The sequence below is a fragment of the Lynx rufus genome, unplaced genomic scaffold (genome assembly GCF_022079265.1).
Source record: "Lynx rufus isolate CCGP_SWC_20201006 ecotype Redwood Valley unplaced genomic scaffold, mLynRuf1.p SCAF_11, whole genome shotgun sequence".
In the NCBI taxonomy this organism is placed as follows: Eukaryota; Metazoa; Chordata; class Mammalia; order Carnivora; family Felidae; genus Lynx; species Lynx rufus.
In genome coordinates, this window is record NW_025814825.1 from 60,050,644 (window position 1) to 60,069,654 (window position 19,011).

At 40.9% G+C, this 19,011-nt stretch overlaps 1 protein-coding gene across 1 annotated transcript; it reads left to right on the forward strand.

Moving 5' to 3' along the window:
• Window positions 1-1,649: 1,649 nt before the first annotated feature.
• Window positions 1,650-18,752, forward strand: LOC124507197 (ATPase PAAT-like). The gene is made up of 6 exons (XM_047073559.1): window positions 1,650-2,019; window positions 2,612-2,818; window positions 3,830-3,902; window positions 6,957-7,163; window positions 11,504-11,958; window positions 17,348-18,752. The coding sequence occupies exons 1-6, from the start codon at window positions 1,856-1,858 to the stop codon at window positions 17,580-17,582; spliced, it is 1,341 nt and encodes a 446-aa protein (XP_046929515.1). The 5' UTR covers window positions 1,650-1,855; the 3' UTR covers window positions 17,583-18,752.
• Window positions 18,753-19,011: the final 259 nt, after the last annotated feature.

Sequence of the window (19,011 nt, forward strand, 5' to 3'; positions counted from 1 at the left end):
GGGACTGTCCAAATAGGCTACCATGGATCAATGTTAACTTATGACCATAGGAAGCCGGACATGGGAGGGGGGAGAAAACACACACACACAAAACTGTTTAGACACCTTAGAATCAGTCTAGATTCATCTTTACAAACATGAAAACTAGGACACTTAACAATTAAGAACTTTTAACTTTCTGATTGCTGTACATATCAGATCCCTCGGTGGGGTTTCTCTTTCAATCTTGGTAAATCCTTCTAATATACACTCTGGATAACAGATTACTCACAAAAAATTACACTCCAATTTTTCTAACACCACTCCACAGATAAAAAGAATGAAAAGGGTATTGTACAAGTATCTCCTGCTTTCCCAAAATTCCCACGACACCACCTAGCTTTTATGAAAGCCCTACATTAACACAGCAAGGTCTTATTTTCCTAACAGCAAATAACCTCCTCACATTTCTTTCGGTCATCAAAAACAGGCACTAATGGAGGCCTTTGCGAAAGAAAAGTGGAAAAACTAGAACTTTTGGAAACCTGGGGATGCTCTTCCCTTCCGGCCATTTCTGTTAAGGCAAAGGTTTTTTTTGTTTTGTTTTTTGTTGTTTTTTTTTTTTTTTACAAGAACACTCCACTTGCGAGCATGAGGGAAATCCGTATTCTCACTGGGCACATATTCTAACATAACTCAAGAACTCAAGAAAAACAAAAAATTATTTTGCACTGAAACAAAAAACTCAGAACATGGAGTCCTAAAACAAAATTAATATGGCGCAGAGTAAGATTTCTACTTTCCGGACTGAATGCCACCATAAATACATGGCTGACAGCCCAACTACGAAGAACGCTGACATTCCAATTTTATTTGAATCTAATTCTCCAGTTCTTTTACAAGGTAAGGTTGACAGGACGGAGCAGAGAGGCCCCAGTTACCTTCCTATCCCATGGGGCAACTAGAAAGTTCCATCAGCTCCTTTTTCCCGGAATCAAAGCTTAAAGGTCCTTCAAGTCCCAGCTCAGATGTCACTCCACCAGCACTGGGGTCCCACTTCTGCTCGGGACAGGTTTCTGCTCACAGCCACCGCCCCTCTGGCCGCTTTCCACACCTCCCCTCCAGCGCCGAGGCTGGAGGGCGCCAGGTCACCCCGCCGCCGTCCTGCCCTGGCGCCAGCGGCTCACCGACAGGGCGACGTCCGGCCGGCGCCCCGGCTGCACTGCAGCCCGGTGACACCGAGCAAACCTCCGCCTGCTAAAGCCAAGCTGCCGGCATCCACGCACCCGCCGCCCGCGGGGACGACGTGCTGGGGGACCGCGTGGGGGTCAAAGAAACCCCAACTGCACGGCCCGACCCACCGCCCAGGGTCTGCGGTCGGCGGGAAGGCCAAGGCGTCCACCGCAGGCACAGCGAGGCTCGGCAGCAGGGCCTCCAGGTCGCCTGCAGCGACGGCACCACTCCTATCTGACGATGGACTCTCCTCGAAGGACCAACCCTCCCGGGCGGCCAGACAACCGTCGTCCACACCACCTGCTACTTCCTCCGACCAACGTCGAAAAATCCGCCTGCGTTCCCGCCAGTCTCGCCCCGCGTCTGCGCACAGCTCCTTTCGTAGGCCGAGGGGCCGTCGGAGCGCATGCTCTGTCCTTGAGCTCTTCCCGGGCAGGTTTGGAACCGCGTTGCTGAGGCTGGCTGGCGCGCGCATGCGCGTCTCCGGTACCTAGTTCTTTCCCCACTGGACAAGGAGCGGCTGGTCTTGGAATTGAAGCCTGCCGAGCCGGAAGGCGCTGTGCTTTTTCACCTCCGTCGCTCTGGCGGAAACGCAAGCGGTGGAAGAGAGGTTCCGGGGTTGGCCTCGGCTGGCGGCTGCAGCATGGACACCCGGGCCGAGGAGGCGGGAGTGACTCGCCGCCCGATGCTGGCCTCTTCCTGGGATGCTGCCTGCGGAGCCCTGGCCCGGAGTCTCCATCTCACCCGGGCTGGTGTCGGCGCCCCGGACTTGGACTGGGAGCAGCTGCTGGCGCCGCCTGACCCGGGGTGAGCAGGGCCGGCGGGGACCGGGGCCGCGGCGCCGGGCTGGTCGCGCTCCTGGGGGAGCCGGGAGGGGAGGCGGGGCCGAGCGGAGAGAGGGTGGGGGGCCGGGGGTGCGGGAAGGACCTGACTGCGGGGGCCCCGCATCTCCGCCGGGTCGCCCCCGGGGTCCGCCTCCCTCCCCCAGGCGACCCGACGGAGGCCTCTCTGTTGTCGACCCGAGGGGGCGTTAGAAAAACGAACTGTCGAGAATCCCCATCAGCTTAATTATGAGAAAGAGCCGCGTTTGCCTTTTATTGCATTCTGCTTCCCCCTCTTGTGCGCACAGTAGGTGCCCAGGGAACTTTTTATGTTGAAGGAGAAGGACTGCAGAGGCTTGAACCCACAGTCGAGGAGAAAGTAGAGGGGAAAACCCCGGTGGGTGGCGTGCCCATCTCCTTGTGAATCTGTCTTGAGCGTCTGTTGGGTGCTTGGGAGGGTGCGGGGACCGCCGTGGTAAATGGGAGGGAGTTAGAAGAAGTCCTGGTGGCCCAATAGGAGGGTCGTGAGCAGCGTTCAGACAGGTGCACTGTGTGATAGTTTGAACAATTCTTTTCAGCCAAGATCTGGTGATTTTGAAAAGAAGCCTCAACAGTGACCAAGATGAAAACCCCTGCTTCCTTTACCTGAGATGCGACCCTAACGGAGGTGAAGAGATCGTTTCTATTGGCATTTTAAGTTCCGCAAGAAATATGGAAGTATACTTAGGAGAGGAGTACTGTGGAACCAGTAGGGGCAAGAATGTTTGTAGTGATCTGGATAACAGGTTTGTAACTCGTTCATGCAGAAGTGTTCCCCCCAAGCAGTGTTGTTTTTCCCCAGGGTTTGTGGTATTTACTGATTCTCTGACATTGAGGCCAGCACTAAGGGAGAGAAGAGAAAAACATACCAGCGGGAATAGAAGTTTGGCGTCTACATGAGCCCAGTTTTTTGTTTTGTTTTGTTTTTTTAAAATTTTGGAGACAGCGAATGAGTGTGAGTGGGGAAGAGGGGCAGAAGAGGAGAGAGAGTCAGAATCTTAAGCAGACTCCACACTCAGGGTAGAGCCCCATTCGGGGCTCAATCCCATGACCCTGGGATCATGACCTGAGACAGAACCAAGAGTCTGGTGCTCAACCAAGTGAGCCACCCAGGGTCCCCTCAGGAGTTTTTATAAATGTGGAAATTGGGAGCTAACAGAAGGCAGATAAGTTGGTAGAACATCATAGCTAGTTAGTGGAGGACTTTGATTAGAATTGAAGTTGTGATAAATGTTTCTTGTCTCTCTTCTTAACTCAGAATGGTCTGTTTTCCAAAAATTAATTAGGCTGGAACTTTGAACACATTTTCTTGTAGGAAGCCCATTACAAATAGTACACAAACCCCAGACTGTGCCATACAAGTATATTGAATGTGTTATTATACTTTTGATTTTTTTTTCCGAATTCTTAAAAAGATTCTGTCCTAATCTTTCTTTAATAAAATTCAAGCTATGAACAGTTTTATTATACCACATATGTTGGAAATAATGGATATGTTTATTGAGCTTTAAAATATGCTCTGTGCTACATGATTATACATTTGTTATCTTTTTAAATTATCTTATATAGGTAGTAAGTGACAGATGTAGTCTTTTTATCCAGTGCAACTCAGTATGAACCTACAGTTCTTCATGTCTTACCAGGAAAACTGAATCTCAGGATTTATATATTGTCCTGGAAACCTTCATTTTTAAACGTAACTGTTAAAAGTGATAATGAGTGAAAATTTTTAAAATTCATTTCTTTTTTATTTGTAGTGAAGGTGAAAAGATTATTTTGTACAAAAAATATCTAAAATTGGAGTTCTCCACACATGCTTGTAAAATAAAGGTAAGTAATCACTAAATTATAACTAATTTGAAAACTACAGTTGTTTTTGTACTACATAAACTTATTTTCTGATAGCTCACTAATGTGGTAAGTCCAGTGTGGTCCCTGGTTTTAGTTGAGAAATACTAAACATGGAAGAAGAAATTCTTCTCTAAGAAATTACCAAAATTCAGGGCACCTGAGTGGCTCAGTTGGTTAAGCTTCTGACTTCGGCTTAGGTCGTGATCTCACAGGTCATGAGTTGAACTCCACATCAGGCTCTGCACTGAACAATACAGAACTTGCTTGGAACTCTCTCTGCCCCACCCCTGCCCTGCCCTTCCCTTGCTTGAACGCTCTTTCTCTCAAAATAAATAAATGAACTTTAAAATTATCAACGTTCTTCTTTTAAAATAAATCAACATTTACTAGCTATGGCAATGTTATGTTATATGCTATTATTAATATAATGGTATCGTACTTTTAGCTTTAAGCCTTGGAAAACTGAGTTTAAATACATTTTTTATTTTTATGTAGAACTTAGGTGCAAAGAAAGTGACAGTTTTTGTCCCAAAACATCCAAAGAGAACACAGAGAAGTTCCAGACAAAGGCAGTACAGAGTTCAAGAAATTTGGACTGGTGTCTTCAGCAGGAAAAATATTGTTACAGTGAACTTTAATGAGGTCATTAGAGTCTAGGGAAAGAGTACTTAGCTGGAAATCAGAAGCCCTGACTATTAAATGAGTTTTGTTGCTAACAAAACAGCCTTGGTCAAGTTTCCTCACCTGTTTGGACCTACTTTGTGGGTTATACAAGGAGACTAAAGACAGTAAATTGTTGAGTTATTTTTATCTTTAAAATATTTTATCTTGGGGTGTGTGGGTGGCTCAGTGAGTTAAGCATTCCATTTCCACTCAGGTCATGATCTCTCTGAGTTCGAGCCCTGTGTCAGGCTCTGTGCTGGCAGCTCAGAGCCTAGAGCCTGCTTCCAATAATGTGTCTCCCTCTCTCTGTCCCTCCCCTGCTTGCTCTCTGTCTCTGTCTCTCTCTCAAAAATAATAAACATTAAAAAAAAAAAAAAACCTTTAAAATATTTTATCTCTGTGCTTATTATTACTTAGAGAAGGTCACAGAACTGACCTTCCAAGTTGTTAATATTCCAAGATGTTGTTTTAGGAGTAAACGCTAGTAACTTCTAAAGTCTTTTATTTATTTATTTATTTATTTATTTTAATTTTTTTTTTCAACGTTTATTTATTTTTTTGAGACAGAGAGAGACAGAGCATGAACGGGGGAGGGGCAGAGAGAGAGGGAGACACAGAATCGGAAACAGGCTCCGGGCTCCGAGCCATCAGCCCAGAGCCTGACGCGGGGCTCGAACTCGCGGACCGCGAGATCGTGACCTGGCTGAAGTCGGACGCTTAACCGACTGCGCCACCCAGGTGCCCCTAAAGTCTTTTAAATAAAGCGATTCATTCATTCAACAATTAGAGTGCCATTTGATCCCAGATCCTATACTAAGCATTTAGGAATTAACGGAAATAAAATAAATTGGAGCAAAACCCTCATATTGCTAATAGTATAGTGGCCAAGACATGTCCAAAACTGTGCAAAATATGTCCTACATTCAATAGTGAGGAAGACTTGAGAATCAAAAAGCATGAAAGAGATCACATGGAGGTTGGAATGTAGATGTATAAATTTGATGAGATGTTTATTTAGTTGTTGATGACAGTCTGATCTTTCGTGTCGCACTGAGTTTTTTGATTGTGGATTTGTGTTCACCTGTGTCTTTGTGTGCTACATGGGCTTGTGTGTCTCTGAAGGAGAATGTTTTGTGACTGTTCTGTGAAAGTAGGAGGGAGTGAAAGGACCTGTTTCATTTAGGGGGATCTTATGAGGACTTCTTCCAGGGCAATAACATATGAAAATTAAAATAAAAATAATAGCTACGGGTGCACAGTTTTGAGCCCTTAATCAGTGTGGTCAGTACTGGAAATTTTAACACGTACTTCTCAGGACAACTATGTGAAATCGTTATTACCCTCCCTCATTTTACTCCTGATTTCAGGTTTTTGCCTTTTCCCAGGATCACGCAGGCTCTAAGTAGAGTCGTCATTGAACCCAGTTCTGTCTGATTCTAAATCCTATTCCCTTTCCACTTTGCTACTTTGTTGTCCATATCACACATAAAATGTCTTTTGGTTCAGAAACATGGACAAAATGAGGCAGCATGAAGCATTGGGAAAACTACTAGGGTAAAAGCTGGCAGAGCTACGTCCAAAGTTCTGACCTTCACTACCTGGGTGTCCTTTGACAAGTTAGAAAATCACTCTGCACTCATTTTTTAAATATGTAAGGTATCAAGCTATATATTAGATCATCTTGACATTTCCCTTACAGTTCTAACTTCTAAAGTACTGACTTACATTTAGTATTTCAGAAGCAACGTAGCATGGGCTCTAGACAGCCTTATTTTGCTTTAAATATTTATATTTACATTGCAAGTTGCAGTATGTTAAGTTCTCAGATTGGTACAGTTTATTTTTAATCCCTTAAAAAAACTGAGTAAATGTTATTTTATGTTTCCCATCCCCATTTGCTATTTTATGTGTAGTCTGTTACTTTGAAAGGGCTTTTTTATTTAAATACTTCTGAGCCGGGGCGCCTGGGTGGCGCAGTCGGTTAAGCGTCCAGCTTCAGCCAGGTCACGATCTCGCGGTCCGTGAGTTCGAGCCCCGCGTCGGGCTCTGGGCTGATGGCTCAGAGCCTGGAGCCTGTTTCCGATTCTGTGTCTCCCTCTCTCTCTGTCCCTCCCCCGTTCATGCTCTGTCTCTCTCTGTCCCAAAAATAAATAAACGTTGAAAAAAAAAAATTAAAAAAAATAAATAAATAAATACTTCTGAGCCTCATGATAAATTTTAATTTTTTTCTATGACTATGCTAGAGAAAATGTAAAAATGAAAATGTATTTAATTTTTTGATTCTTGAATGCTTCACTCTTAAGTAACGAGTAACTTTAAATGATGATTGTTTTTAATATTATTTTCTGAAACTTCTTTGTTTTATAACAGTTGCTCTCCTTTGGTGAAAAGCAGTGTGTGTTCATCAGTAAAGTTGTGGTACACATGAGGCGGGTTTCAGCCAGTTCTTCAACAAGCTCTCCTGCTCTAGGATCAAGGATAGACCTCCAGAGGGTCCAGACTATCATGGAATCCATGGGGTCAAAGTTGTCACCTGGAGCTCAGCAACTGATGGATATGGTTAGATTTCAGCAGCAGGTAGGTAGAAATGGATTCTGTCCAGGGACTCTTAAAAATTTGAGTGATCCGGGTGCCTGGGTGGCTCAAGTCGGTTGAGCATCTGACTTTAGCTCAGGTCATGATCTCACGGTTCATGGGTTCGAGCCCCGCTTCGGGCTCTGTGCTGACAGCTTGCTCAGAGCCTGGAGCCTACTTCAGAATCTGTGTTTCCTTTTCTCTCTGTCCCTCCCCTGCTCACGTTCTGTCTCTGCTCTCAAAAATAAATAAATGTAAAAAAAAATTTTTTTGTTTAACTTCAGAGTGACAGCTTTTTATAAGGACATGTATTGACTTAAATCTTTTCTTTGCTTTTGTAAAATAGCATTTTTGTAGACTTTCCCTCCTACAAAATACCTTACTACAGACCCTCACAGTTTTTCATGAATTTATTCATTTAGCACCTTGTTGGCAGATAAGGCACTATTTTGAGCAATTTAGAAAGTTTTTCTTAAGCATAGAGATAAAGAGGAAATTGGAGGAGAGTTGTGTAAAGGAATATTGAGAATAATGGAAGAACTTGTCAAGCTCCTAAGACTACTATTTGAAAGGGTTTAGGAATAGTGTGTCTTTTAAGTATGATTCACAGAACGCCTGTACATAATCCTTTCCAGTGTTTACAAAATGCATATCCTGGCCACACTTTTCCACCTACTAAGTCTCCCAGAGTGGGATCCAGGAATCAGTGTTTTAAACAAGTATGCTATGTTAATTTTATGCACACTGTGGTTGGAGAATAACTCTTTCAGTGCAAAGATTCTGTGGAGAAACACTGAAGATTTTAAAAAAGTTTTCAAAAGCAAAAGATTTTGTAAATAGAAGAGATGAATGATTAAATATGACTAGTTCACTGACCGATTTCTATCTTTTAAAAACTTGACTTGGGGGAAAAAAAAAGATGGTAGAGTTATTTTGGAGAGAGGTACATGTCTCTAAATGTTAAGGTCTTATTCCTTAAGTTGTACTCGTTTTCTTTGCCATGAATTTGAATCCATGCAGAAGGTTATTGAGTAAAACGTCAAAGTGTTTTCCTAGCTATCATCCCGTTCCCCAGAGGTAGCTGCTGATAACAGTTTGGTGTGTATCCTTCTAGAGTGTTCTGTGCATGTAGAAACTCTACATAAACTGTTCCAGTCACCACTCACGGGTTAATACTATAGACACTGCGTGGTAACTAGCTTTCCTCCCACCGCTTCATGCGAGGAAGTTTGGGGGGACACCCTGGGGAAGGAAGATGGTCCCGTTCAATCGCCTTTTCAACATCCTAATGTGGGAGAATCCGTATTTGTGGAGTGGATCCTGATTGTCTAGGACTGATTATTGTTAACAAACCAGAAATCTCTGGAATCTAAGGCATGGCTTCTTGGAAAATGCCACATGAACCATGTGATTATCTGAGCATAAAATGGGGCTGTTTCATGCCTGCTACGAAAGTGGTCAGCCACACACTGTTTACAGCCTTCATATGTCAATTTGGACTGGGCCTGGGCCTGTCCTGAAGGGGAAAGAAAGGACATGGGGTGCTGTGTCAGAATCCTAGACCTCCCCCTGCTTCACCTGTGCCTTGGGGATTGCTTGTTTCCTTGAAAGCTTTATTAAAGGTTAACACTCACGAGTCATGTAGGTCTGATGTGACAATACAGACTTTTGTTTTATCACAGTAAATGTTAAAGTTATTCCTTATTTTCTTGTATTTGAAGTTCAGATATACTAGCTTTGATTTATTTTTTGCTCTAGTAATTTAGAGTAACCAAGTAGGAATTCTATATCAAAGTACCTAACATACAGCGGTTGTTTAAAGTTACCTGAATGAAAGGCTATGCCCCATTTTCTTAGAAAAAACATTAAATTGTTCAGGATTTATATTATGGGACTTTTTCCCCTTTAAAATAAAAATGACTTTATAATTTTATTTTTTTCTGAGTATGAAAAGTGATACATCTTGGAGGTTTTTATAATATAAAAGTTATAGAAAATCCATACTTTTATAAGTCCTACAACATAGAAAACTATTTTTCAGAAATCCGTGTGTGTGTATACACACGCATGTGGATGAAATTACATATACCTGCACATATACATAGCTCTTTATATATTCATGTGTAAGTATACGGGCACAATTTTATGTAAATGCTTTTATACTGTACATGTTGCTCAGTAAAATATTCCATTTACAGGATATCATGGGCCTTTTATTAAGCAATAAAGCAATATCTCTGTGATTTTATGGATATTCTGTGGTATGTAACCAATGTAACCAGTCGTTGATTCATGAATATTTTAAGCTTTTTAGTTTTTTGGGTTTTTTTTTTGTTTTTGTTTTTGTTTTTTTTTGGTAGCATGAGTAGCAACACATGGAAGGAATTTGAATGTCTATTTTTGTAAATTGTTCCAATATCTCCTTAGAGTAGATTCTTCAAAGTGGAATTATTTTGGCAGAGTGAGTTCTTTAGATTATTTAATATGTATTTAGCTGTTCACTTTCAAAAGGACTTAATGTGACTTCAAAATAATATATGATAGGACAAGTAAAAATAAGAATTGAACAAACTGACATAAAAAGAAGTAGAAGAAGGGGTGCTTGGGTGGCTCAGTCAGTTAAGCATCTGGCTCTTGGATTTTGGCTCAGGTCATGATCTCACAGTTAGTGAGTTTGAGCCCCAAGTAGGGCCCTGCGCTGAGAGTGTGGAGCCTGCTTGGGATTCTCTCTCCCTCTCTCACCCTCTCTCTCCTTCTCTCTCTCTGCCCCCCTCCCCTGCTCACACATGAGCCCTCTCTCTCTCTCTCTCTCGAAATAAATAAATAAACATTAAAAAAAAAAAGTAGAACAGCCACCAGGCACCTGAGGTTTGTTCATTTACTCTAGTGACATATAGACTGACCTATGAATATCTTGATACTTCATACAGAGAAAAAAAATCACCCAAAGAGCCCTGATCTGAGGGAAAAAAATGACTAAAAAGCAATGATTTTCTTATGATCCGAATATTAAGAAATAACAGAAAATGAAAATTTGCGTAGCGAATACATTTACATTGGACTTTTAAAAAAATTTTTTTTAACGGTTAGTTTTGAGAGACAGAAACAGAGCACAAGCCGGGGAGGGCAGAGAGAGAGGGAGACACAGAATCAAAGCAGCCTCCAGGCTCCATCTGAGCTGTTGGCACAGAACCCGATACGGGGCTCGAACCCATGAACTGTGAGATCATGACCTGAGCCAAAGTCGGACTCAACCGACTGAGTCAGGTGCCCCTCCTTCTTTTTTTTTTTTTTTTTTAATGTTTATTTGTTTATTTTTGAGAGAGACAAGGGGAGCGAGGGGCAGAGAGAGAGGAGAGAGAAAATCCCAAGCAGGCTCTGCACTGTCAGCACTCAGTGTAGAGCCTGACACAGGGCTTGAACCCACAAAATGTGAGATCATGACCTTAGCCAAAATCAGGAGTCAGACACTTAATCAGGAGTCAGACCCACCCAGATGTCCTTCTCTCACAAACTCTTAAACAGCAGGAACTATGGGGTGATATATCCTGATAAGAACCCATCATACAGTTCTATTGTTTTGATTTTAGGATAGAGCCTTATGTCTTAACACTTAGTTATGTTTTCCTCCTGTGGAAAAATTGAAGAGCATAGCAGAGATATGACAGCCTTCCCTTCAAAGTAAGCCAGAATCTTCTCAGGAAATAATACTGCATGAGCAGTTGGTTGAGGCCACAAAACAGAACTCTTATTCTGAAAAGAAACACAGCCAAAGGTAGCTCATTTTATTCATTGAAAAGGTCACAAAAGTATGTAGTACATTTAATTTTAAGTGACTATGTGGCCTCCATGAAAAACTCATTGCAAAAGACATGGCTAAGTAAAAATGAGTAGTTTACCATATGTGGAAAGTAGGGGAATATTTAACTCTAAGAAAATTACCAATTATTGTGACTCAGTTGAGTAGTATATTTTATCGCCATAAATTAACGAGGCCTTTGTAGTGGAGACGTGAATGTTAATGCAGTTTTACCAAGCATGCTAATATTTAATATTTCCTTTAGGGAAAAACTACGGAGAAATCATTAAAAGCCTGGACTGTGGAGTTAGGTGGCCCAGGTTCATGCCCCGGTTCTGCCACTTAACTAGTTGTGTTACCATAGACAAGTGACCTTTAGCCTGGGTCTCCTCCACTCAATATGGGGGTAGTAATCGTAGCCTGCTTCGTGTGGACGTTTTGAGGGTCAAATGAAAGAATGCACGTTGCCTGCCTCACAGTCATTACCCCCAAAGTTAGCTGTCATGACTGTTAACAGAGACGTGTGTTTCTTTACCTTGCTCAGAATCGTATTCCCATTGGCGAGCAGCTTCAGTCGGTTTTGGGAAATCCTGGCTACAGACGTGGGATTGACCTGCAGTCATCATCTACTTCGGGGGCCTTAGACAAGTCCCCGTCCACGCCTTTTCCTTTCAGAACCGGCTTGACCTCTGGAAACGTGACTGAAGACTTGAAAGCTTGCACCGATCAAAGTCTGCAGACACCCGGTGGCGGAAAGGCTACGAGCCTCCGAGAGTATAAAACTGTGTCACCAAGCCATGTTCTTCTTGAGAATGACCTCAAAAATGCGGTTTCTTCTCTCCTACCAAAGAAAGCAAGTGACAACTCGAATATACCTAACTCTGACTTGCTGCCTTTTCTCCAGAGTTTATGTAGTCAAGTTAGCCATCTCCGCGTGGGACGTAACACCAAGTGGCAGGAAACCGTCCCTAAGGCTGGTGAAGACATTGCTGGTGTTGCGTAAGTATTTATTTTGAGACAAATGTGGTTTAGGTTAGGTAGGTGTGTGAATGGCCTGAAGGGAAACAGACTTTTTCCGTGCACACTGCCTAAAAATGTGTTTCCAAAGATAATTTTAGGAGCTTCCACATTTTACCATTAACACACTTACAAGGAATAACTATTATACAAAGTAGAATTGGTTGCTTTGAAAGAAGTGCCTGAAAGTGGAGGTTTTGAGCACTTCTCGGGGATTTTGTGGAAGGATTATAACCTCAGAGAGGTTGGAGTAGAAAGTTGTTTGCATGAGTACCAAGGAGTTGTAGACTCATAAGCTTTACATTGTGTTTTTATTTATTTATGCTTTTTCTGTTCTTGAGCTCGGTATGTTAAGCATGTCATTATAATAGATTTTCTTTGTAGATCATGTTTGACCTGGGCTAATTTTGGAATAATCAAAACTATATATATTTGGATAATAATTATTTGTAGTATACCGGCTCTTATCCCCTGATCTTATAATCTCATATTTTAGCAGCACAGGTTTGATTAAGCAATGGTTAAGGATTTAGTATGTTCCTGGGGCACCTAGGTGGCTCAGTTGGTTAATAAGCATCTGACTTTGGCTCAGGTCATGATCTCACAGTCCATGAGTTGAAGCCCTGCATTGGGCTCTGTGCTGATAGCTCAGAGCCCAGCCTGCTTCAGATTCTGTCTCCCTCTCTCTCTGTCCTTCCCCCCCACCTCCAACGCTCTGTCTCTCTCAAAAATAAAATAAACATTAAAAAAAAAAGTAAAAAAAGAAAAGAATTTAGTATGTTCCCTATCCTTTACATAAGTGTAGTTTGTCATTCAGGAATTCAGGACTCAGGTCATAGTTTTGGCTTACCCACTTTGCCACAGTTTTATCTCCCTTAATTTAGAGTTTTCATCTGATGGTGAGGCAGTTGGAATAGTTTGGAACTAAAGAATTACATACCAGCCAACAAGATCTAATTGACATATAGAAGGCTCCACCAACAGTATCAGAATACACATTTTTTTCAAGTACCAATGGAAGAATCACAAAGATTATTTCTTGAGTTATAAAGTAAGCCTAACCAATTTTAAAACCATTGAAATCACACAAAGTATATTCTCTGACCATAAATGAAACCAACTAGAAATCAATAACAAAGACAACAACAGCAAAATGGTCCAAACACTTAGAAATTCAACAACACATTTCTAAATATTCTACAGCTCAAAAAGGAAATACCATTAGAAATTTTAAAAATACTTGGAGATGAATGAAAATACAGTAGATCAAACCTTGGAATGCAGCTTCTAAAGAAGTGTTGAGTAGAATATTGATAGCACTAATGCTTACATTAGAAGAGAGGAGAGGTCTCAATAACACAAAAGTACAACTCAACAAACATGAAATAATCAGAATTGTCCTACATAACCATTCAAGAAGTTGAATTTGTAATTTAGAAGCCTAGCAACATAAACCTAAAGCAAATAGAAAGAAGACGAATGACAAGGAGTGGAAATCAACGAGATTGAAAACAGGGAAACAGTAAAGAAAATCCATGAAGAAATTCAATGAAATTGACAAAATTTTAGTAAGACTGGCTAGCAATACAGGCAAAGACAGAAGATATAAATCACCCATATAAAGAATGTAACTGGAGATGTCACTACACATTCTAAGTCCATTTTAAAAAGGGAATGGGGCACCTGGGTGACTCAGTTGAGCATCCGACCCTTGATCTTGGCTCAGGTTGTAATCTCGCAGTTCATGAGGTCGAGCACCACAATGGGATTCTCGCTCTCCCCTCTGCCCCTCACACGTGCATGCGCACGCTCTTTCTCTCAAAATAAATAAACTTTTTAAAGAAAGGAATATTGCAAGTAACTTAATGCTCATAACTTTAACAGTTTGGAAGAAATGGATTAATTCCTCAAAAAAACACACACTACCAAACTCAACTAAGATGAAATAAACAGAATAGTCCTATAACCACTGAAAGTTCTGAATTCACAATTTGAAAACTAACATAAAAGAAATATTTAGGCCCAAGTGGTTCCACTGGAGAATTCTACCAAACCTTTACAGAACCCAATTTAAACACTTCCCAAAAAAAGAGAAGGGAAGACCTCTCAACTCATTTTATGAAGCCAGTGTGCTCTGAGACAAAATTAGATGCTCCAGAGAAAATGAGATACATAAAAATACATGTAAATACATGTAAAATGTATAAATCTATGAAAAATAATTGCAAAAACAAAAATGTAGCAAAACGTGTAGGATCTATAGACTGAAAACTATAAGATAGGTGATGAAAGAGAGAAGACCAGAATAAATGGAGAGACATACATGTTCATGAATTTGAAGACTCAAAATAGTAACAATGTCTGTTTTCCCCAAATTGATCTGTAAGTTTAATGGCATTCCTTCCAAAATTCAAAAACATTTTTTATAAATGTAGACAAGATATTCTAAAATGTGAAAATACAGGGCACCTGGGCGGCTCATTTGGTTAAATGCCTGTCCAACTCTTAATATTGGCTCAGGTCATGAACTCACCATTCGAGGGATTGAGCCCTGTGTCAGACCCTGCAGTGAGCATGGAGCCTGCTTGGGATTCATTCTCATTCTCTCTCTCTCTCTCTCTCTCTCTCTTTCTCTCTCTCTCTCTCTCTTTCTCTCTCTCTCCCCCCCTCCCCTCCCCCTCTCCCTCCTCCCTCCCTCTCCCCCAACCCTCTATCTCCTCTCTCTCCCTCTCCCTCATTCCTTCTGCCCCTCTCTCCCTCTCCCTTGCTCTCTCTCTTGCTTTCAAATAAAAAAATGAATAGAGCACACAGAAGTACCCCTAAACAATTATGGCTGACTGATTTTTGACAAAGGTGCAACAGCCATTCAGTGGAAAAAGCATAGTTTTTGTTTTTTTTTTTTTTTAACGTGGTGCGAGAGCAATGGGATATCCAAAGGGCAAAAAGTGAACCATGACTTAAATGCCTTATACGAAAATTACCATGGACATAAAAGCAAAACATAAAGGTATAAAACTTTCTTAATATATAAGAGAAAAGCTTGGGGACCTAAGACCAGGGAAAGACTCCTTAGATGACACCAAGATCACAGTCATGGAAACTTTGATCTCTTGAATCCCATCAAAATTTAAAAATTCTGCCCATAAAAGACCCAGATAAGTGGATAAAATACAAATTACAGACTGGGAGAAAATGTTTGCAAATTACAAGTTTAACAAATGACTTATATTTAATAAATAGCTGTCAAAACTCACATTAGAAAAACTTCAATCAGAAGGTGGGCAACAGACATAGAGCCATTTTCCTAGAAAGGATACACATGTCAAATAGCAGGTGAAAAGATGATCATCATTGACTTTGTGGCTACTAGGAAAATGAATATTAGAACCACAGCAAGATGCCACTACACGGTTACTCCAAAGCTAAAGTAAACACAGTAAATGGTAACAATACCAAATGCAGATGAGGATGTGGAGAAACTGGATCTTCTACATTGCCAGTGGGGGTAAAAATGCCACAGCCACTATAAAAAATACTGTAGCAGTTTCTTGAAAAGGAAACAACAGTTACTACATGACCCAGCAATCCTACTCCTGAGCATTATTCCTAGAGAAATGGAAACTTACGTCCACACAAAAACCTATGCACAGTTCATGGAAGCTTTATTTCTAGGTAATAGCCAAAACTGGAAACAAGCAAAATGTCTTAAAATAGATGAACAGTTAAACTGTGACATATCCATATCACAGGCTGCTAGTCAATAAAAAGGAACAAACCACTGACACACGTAACAGCTTAGGTGGCTCCTGGGGACATTACGCTGAGTGACAAGAGAATCTCAAGAGGCCACACGCTGTATGATTACATCTGTACAGCATTTCCGAAATAAGATTTTAGACGTGGAGACCACATTGGTGGTTGTCAGGTGTTGGCGATGGAGGGGCTGAGGGGAGTGGAGGTGACAATAGGGAGCAGCGTGACGGTCGGTGATCATTAGTTAAGGAATAGTTGTGCATCTTGACTGTGCTGGTGTTCACGAGAATGTGTGCACACGTGATAGAACGGCACTCACGTGCACTGTGCCAGCATGAGTTTTCTGGTTTTGTATTCTGCATTGTTAGGTGAGATGTAACCATTGGGACCAGTGGGTGAAGGGCAGTGTCTTTACAACTTCCTGTGAAATCCATAGTTATTTGGAAAAAAACAAAACAAAACAAAACACAGTTTAAAAAAACCCCTCCTATATTCTAGAGTGGTGTTCTCAAACTTTTTGGTCTTTACGCTTTGAAATATTGAGGACTCTGAAGAACCTTTATTTGTGTAGAATATATAAAAAATTCATTTGTTTAAAAATAATAAGCCCATTCTATAGTAATATGACAATTTTTATGAAAAATATATTTTCTAAAAAGGTTTCATAACGATGGTACTATTTTAAATTTATAAAATCAATGTTAGTTTTTTTGGTCGCATTCTCCTGTATGTTGCATTATAGTATATATCATCAATAGCTAGTAAGACCATAGAGGTACCAAGAGCAAACTGAGTTAATCTCTGAAAAAAATATTTATACCCTAAGCTTACTACCTTAGGAAAGTCTAAGAAACAGAAGAATACACAACCACAACTTGTGTTGATTATCAGAGCAGTGACATTATACCTTATGTGGCCTCCGGAAAATGTCACTGTACCTTCATGAGAATCTGAGGATGAAAAGTTCAGATGACATCTTAGTAGTAGGATAAAAATACTTGCGACTTCATGGAAGCTGAAAAAGTCATGGCGACCCCAGGGTTTTGTGGACCACACTCTGAAGTGTTCGTTGGTTGGTTGTGAACTTGAGGAACTGGAGTGCTTTTTACTATTTTTATTTCTGTTTGCCCAGTCCAGTACATTTCATTTCTACATGTTTTCGCATTAGGTTAGAAAAGAACTTTCTGGTACTTAGATGGTGACAAAAGGCAAAACTTTAAATTGTAGGGTTGTTTAGGGAAGTTCTTAGAAGACATGTGAAGAGCTTAAAAAATCGGACGGTATCTGTTCTGATTTGGAGCTTAAAATCAGAGCCTTTGTAAAGACTTGTTCTTTGAGGGTAGAAATTCTCTTCATTTTTATATTCTCATTTCAATTGTATGCTTAGATGGTTAAAGAATTAAAGATTCAGAACACTTTGGGCACTCAGGGTTGTGGTTGCCTGTTCCATGTATATTTTTGGAACCTGGAAATATGTTGCATGAAGAGAGCACAGCTATGGAGGCAGATTTCGGCAATGTGTGTTGGCTGCTTATTTTTAGTAGAGTTTGGTTGCTTTTGTGATGACATCAGGAATCATTGTTATATTGTGTGTGTGTGTGTTTTAATTTATTTGTAGCACGGAAGAGCAGCCTGTGTGCTCCTACCTGGAAAAGATCCTTACTAAAAATATGGAACTGATGGAAAAGAAGCTTGTGGACTACATTGATCAGCGGATACATAAACTGCAGAAGCACATAGATACAAAGATGGCTTTGTTGATGGACGTGCTGCAGAGTCCCTGCCCCCCACCCGCCGGGATGGCCCTCCGACAGTGGGACTCTGGGGAAAGACTGTCAAACGGAGAACGATAAGTGCTCGACACGGACCGTGCGCTACAGATATTTATTACGTATTTATTAGAAAGCCAAAACCCCACAAGTTCAAGGCAAGTATTTAATGGCATTTGAGGATCACCATCTTACGGACGGTGACCTCAGTGTTCATTTTAGCTCTGCTTGTTACTGTGAACCCGGTACTGTGCACTAAGATTTAACAACACGATAGGGTTATAAATTATTTGCAGTATTTTTATTGTTTACTTTTATTTACTTTTTTAAGTGTTTAAACTTTTCAAGGATTTCTATTGCAATTCATGAGTCTGTATTGTATATGTGTTTGATTTAAGTGCTGTTTTAATTTATACAAAAACCTTATGTTTTAAGGGTGTGAAAATAATACAGTATTTGATATATTTTTCTTTTTCTAAAACTGAGTACTTAAGAATCACAACCTTTAGTTTCAATCACATAATTACATTTTATATTGTTTATTTCAGATAAAAAATTAGATGTGATGTTTCTGCAACATTAGTTTACATGGGGCCATTAATTTTGCATTCTGTCATGTTGGAGCTCTATGTGGATAGGAGAGAAAAATCAGAACTGGCCTTTGTTAAGATTATTACTTCAGGTTAGTGTCTGGTGGAAAACGAGTTTGATCTCACTAAACCCAGAAAGCATAAGGAACTCTTGTTTTCTGAGCTGATAGTGGTTCTTCTTTCCAGAGCCTTCTCTGATATGTTTCCAGCGTGAAGCACTGAGGCTCTCACAGAAGGATTAAGGCCTATGAATCAAGGAGCTCGCGGTTCTCTCTGGCAGACGTAATTTTCAGAAATGACAATGATTTCATATGTCTTGAGGGGTGGTATATTTGCATCTAAAAAATAAATGCGTCTACTCTGGAAACTGTCTTGAGTAAATAGAAATAGTTTCATTTCATCTAATATTTGTTCTACGTGAAAAAGATGTTTTATACTCGTTTAACGTTTTGGTGAATTTAGTTGTTTAAATAGTGAGAACCAATACAGTGTTCATGTACGACTCACTCTGACCTCAGTGACAGGAGGTCTCTGTACCACTTTTATCAAGCTTTTCCTAATTTAATCACCACATATGTAGCCATTAAACAGCATTTCTTGAAGAAAAATTTCTTTTAATGTTTATTAATTTTTGAGAGACAGAGCAGAGGAGGAGCAGAGACAGAGGGAGACACAGAATCTGAAGCAGGCTTCAGGCTCTGAGCTATCAGCAGAGCCCGATGTGGGGCTCGAACTCATGAACCGCGAGATCATGACCTGAGCTGAAGTCAGAGGCTTAACCAACTAAGCCACCCAGGTGCCCCAAACAGCATTTCTTCCTGCTCTAAGGAGAAGGGTGTGTCACTTAAAGCCAAACCCTTTCGTTAACAATCAGGCAACTTCTGATAGTTGCGGTCTGTTCTTTGGCTGGGAAATCTCAATAG

Bases quoted from the DNA above. Each gene is read 5' to 3' on its own strand.
- LOC124507197 (XM_047073559.1), top strand. From the start codon at position 1,856: ATGGACACCCGGGCCGAGGAGGCGGGAGTGACTCGCCGCCCGATGCTG. The intron at 2,020-2,611 runs GTGAGCAGGGCC...AATTCTTTTCAG, and splicing joins CTGGCGCCGCCTGACCCGGG to CCAAGATCTGGTGATTTTGA. The intron at 7,164-11,503 runs GTAGGTAGAAAT...TACCTTGCTCAG, and splicing joins TGGTTAGATTTCAGCAGCAG to AATCGTATTCCCATTGGCGA.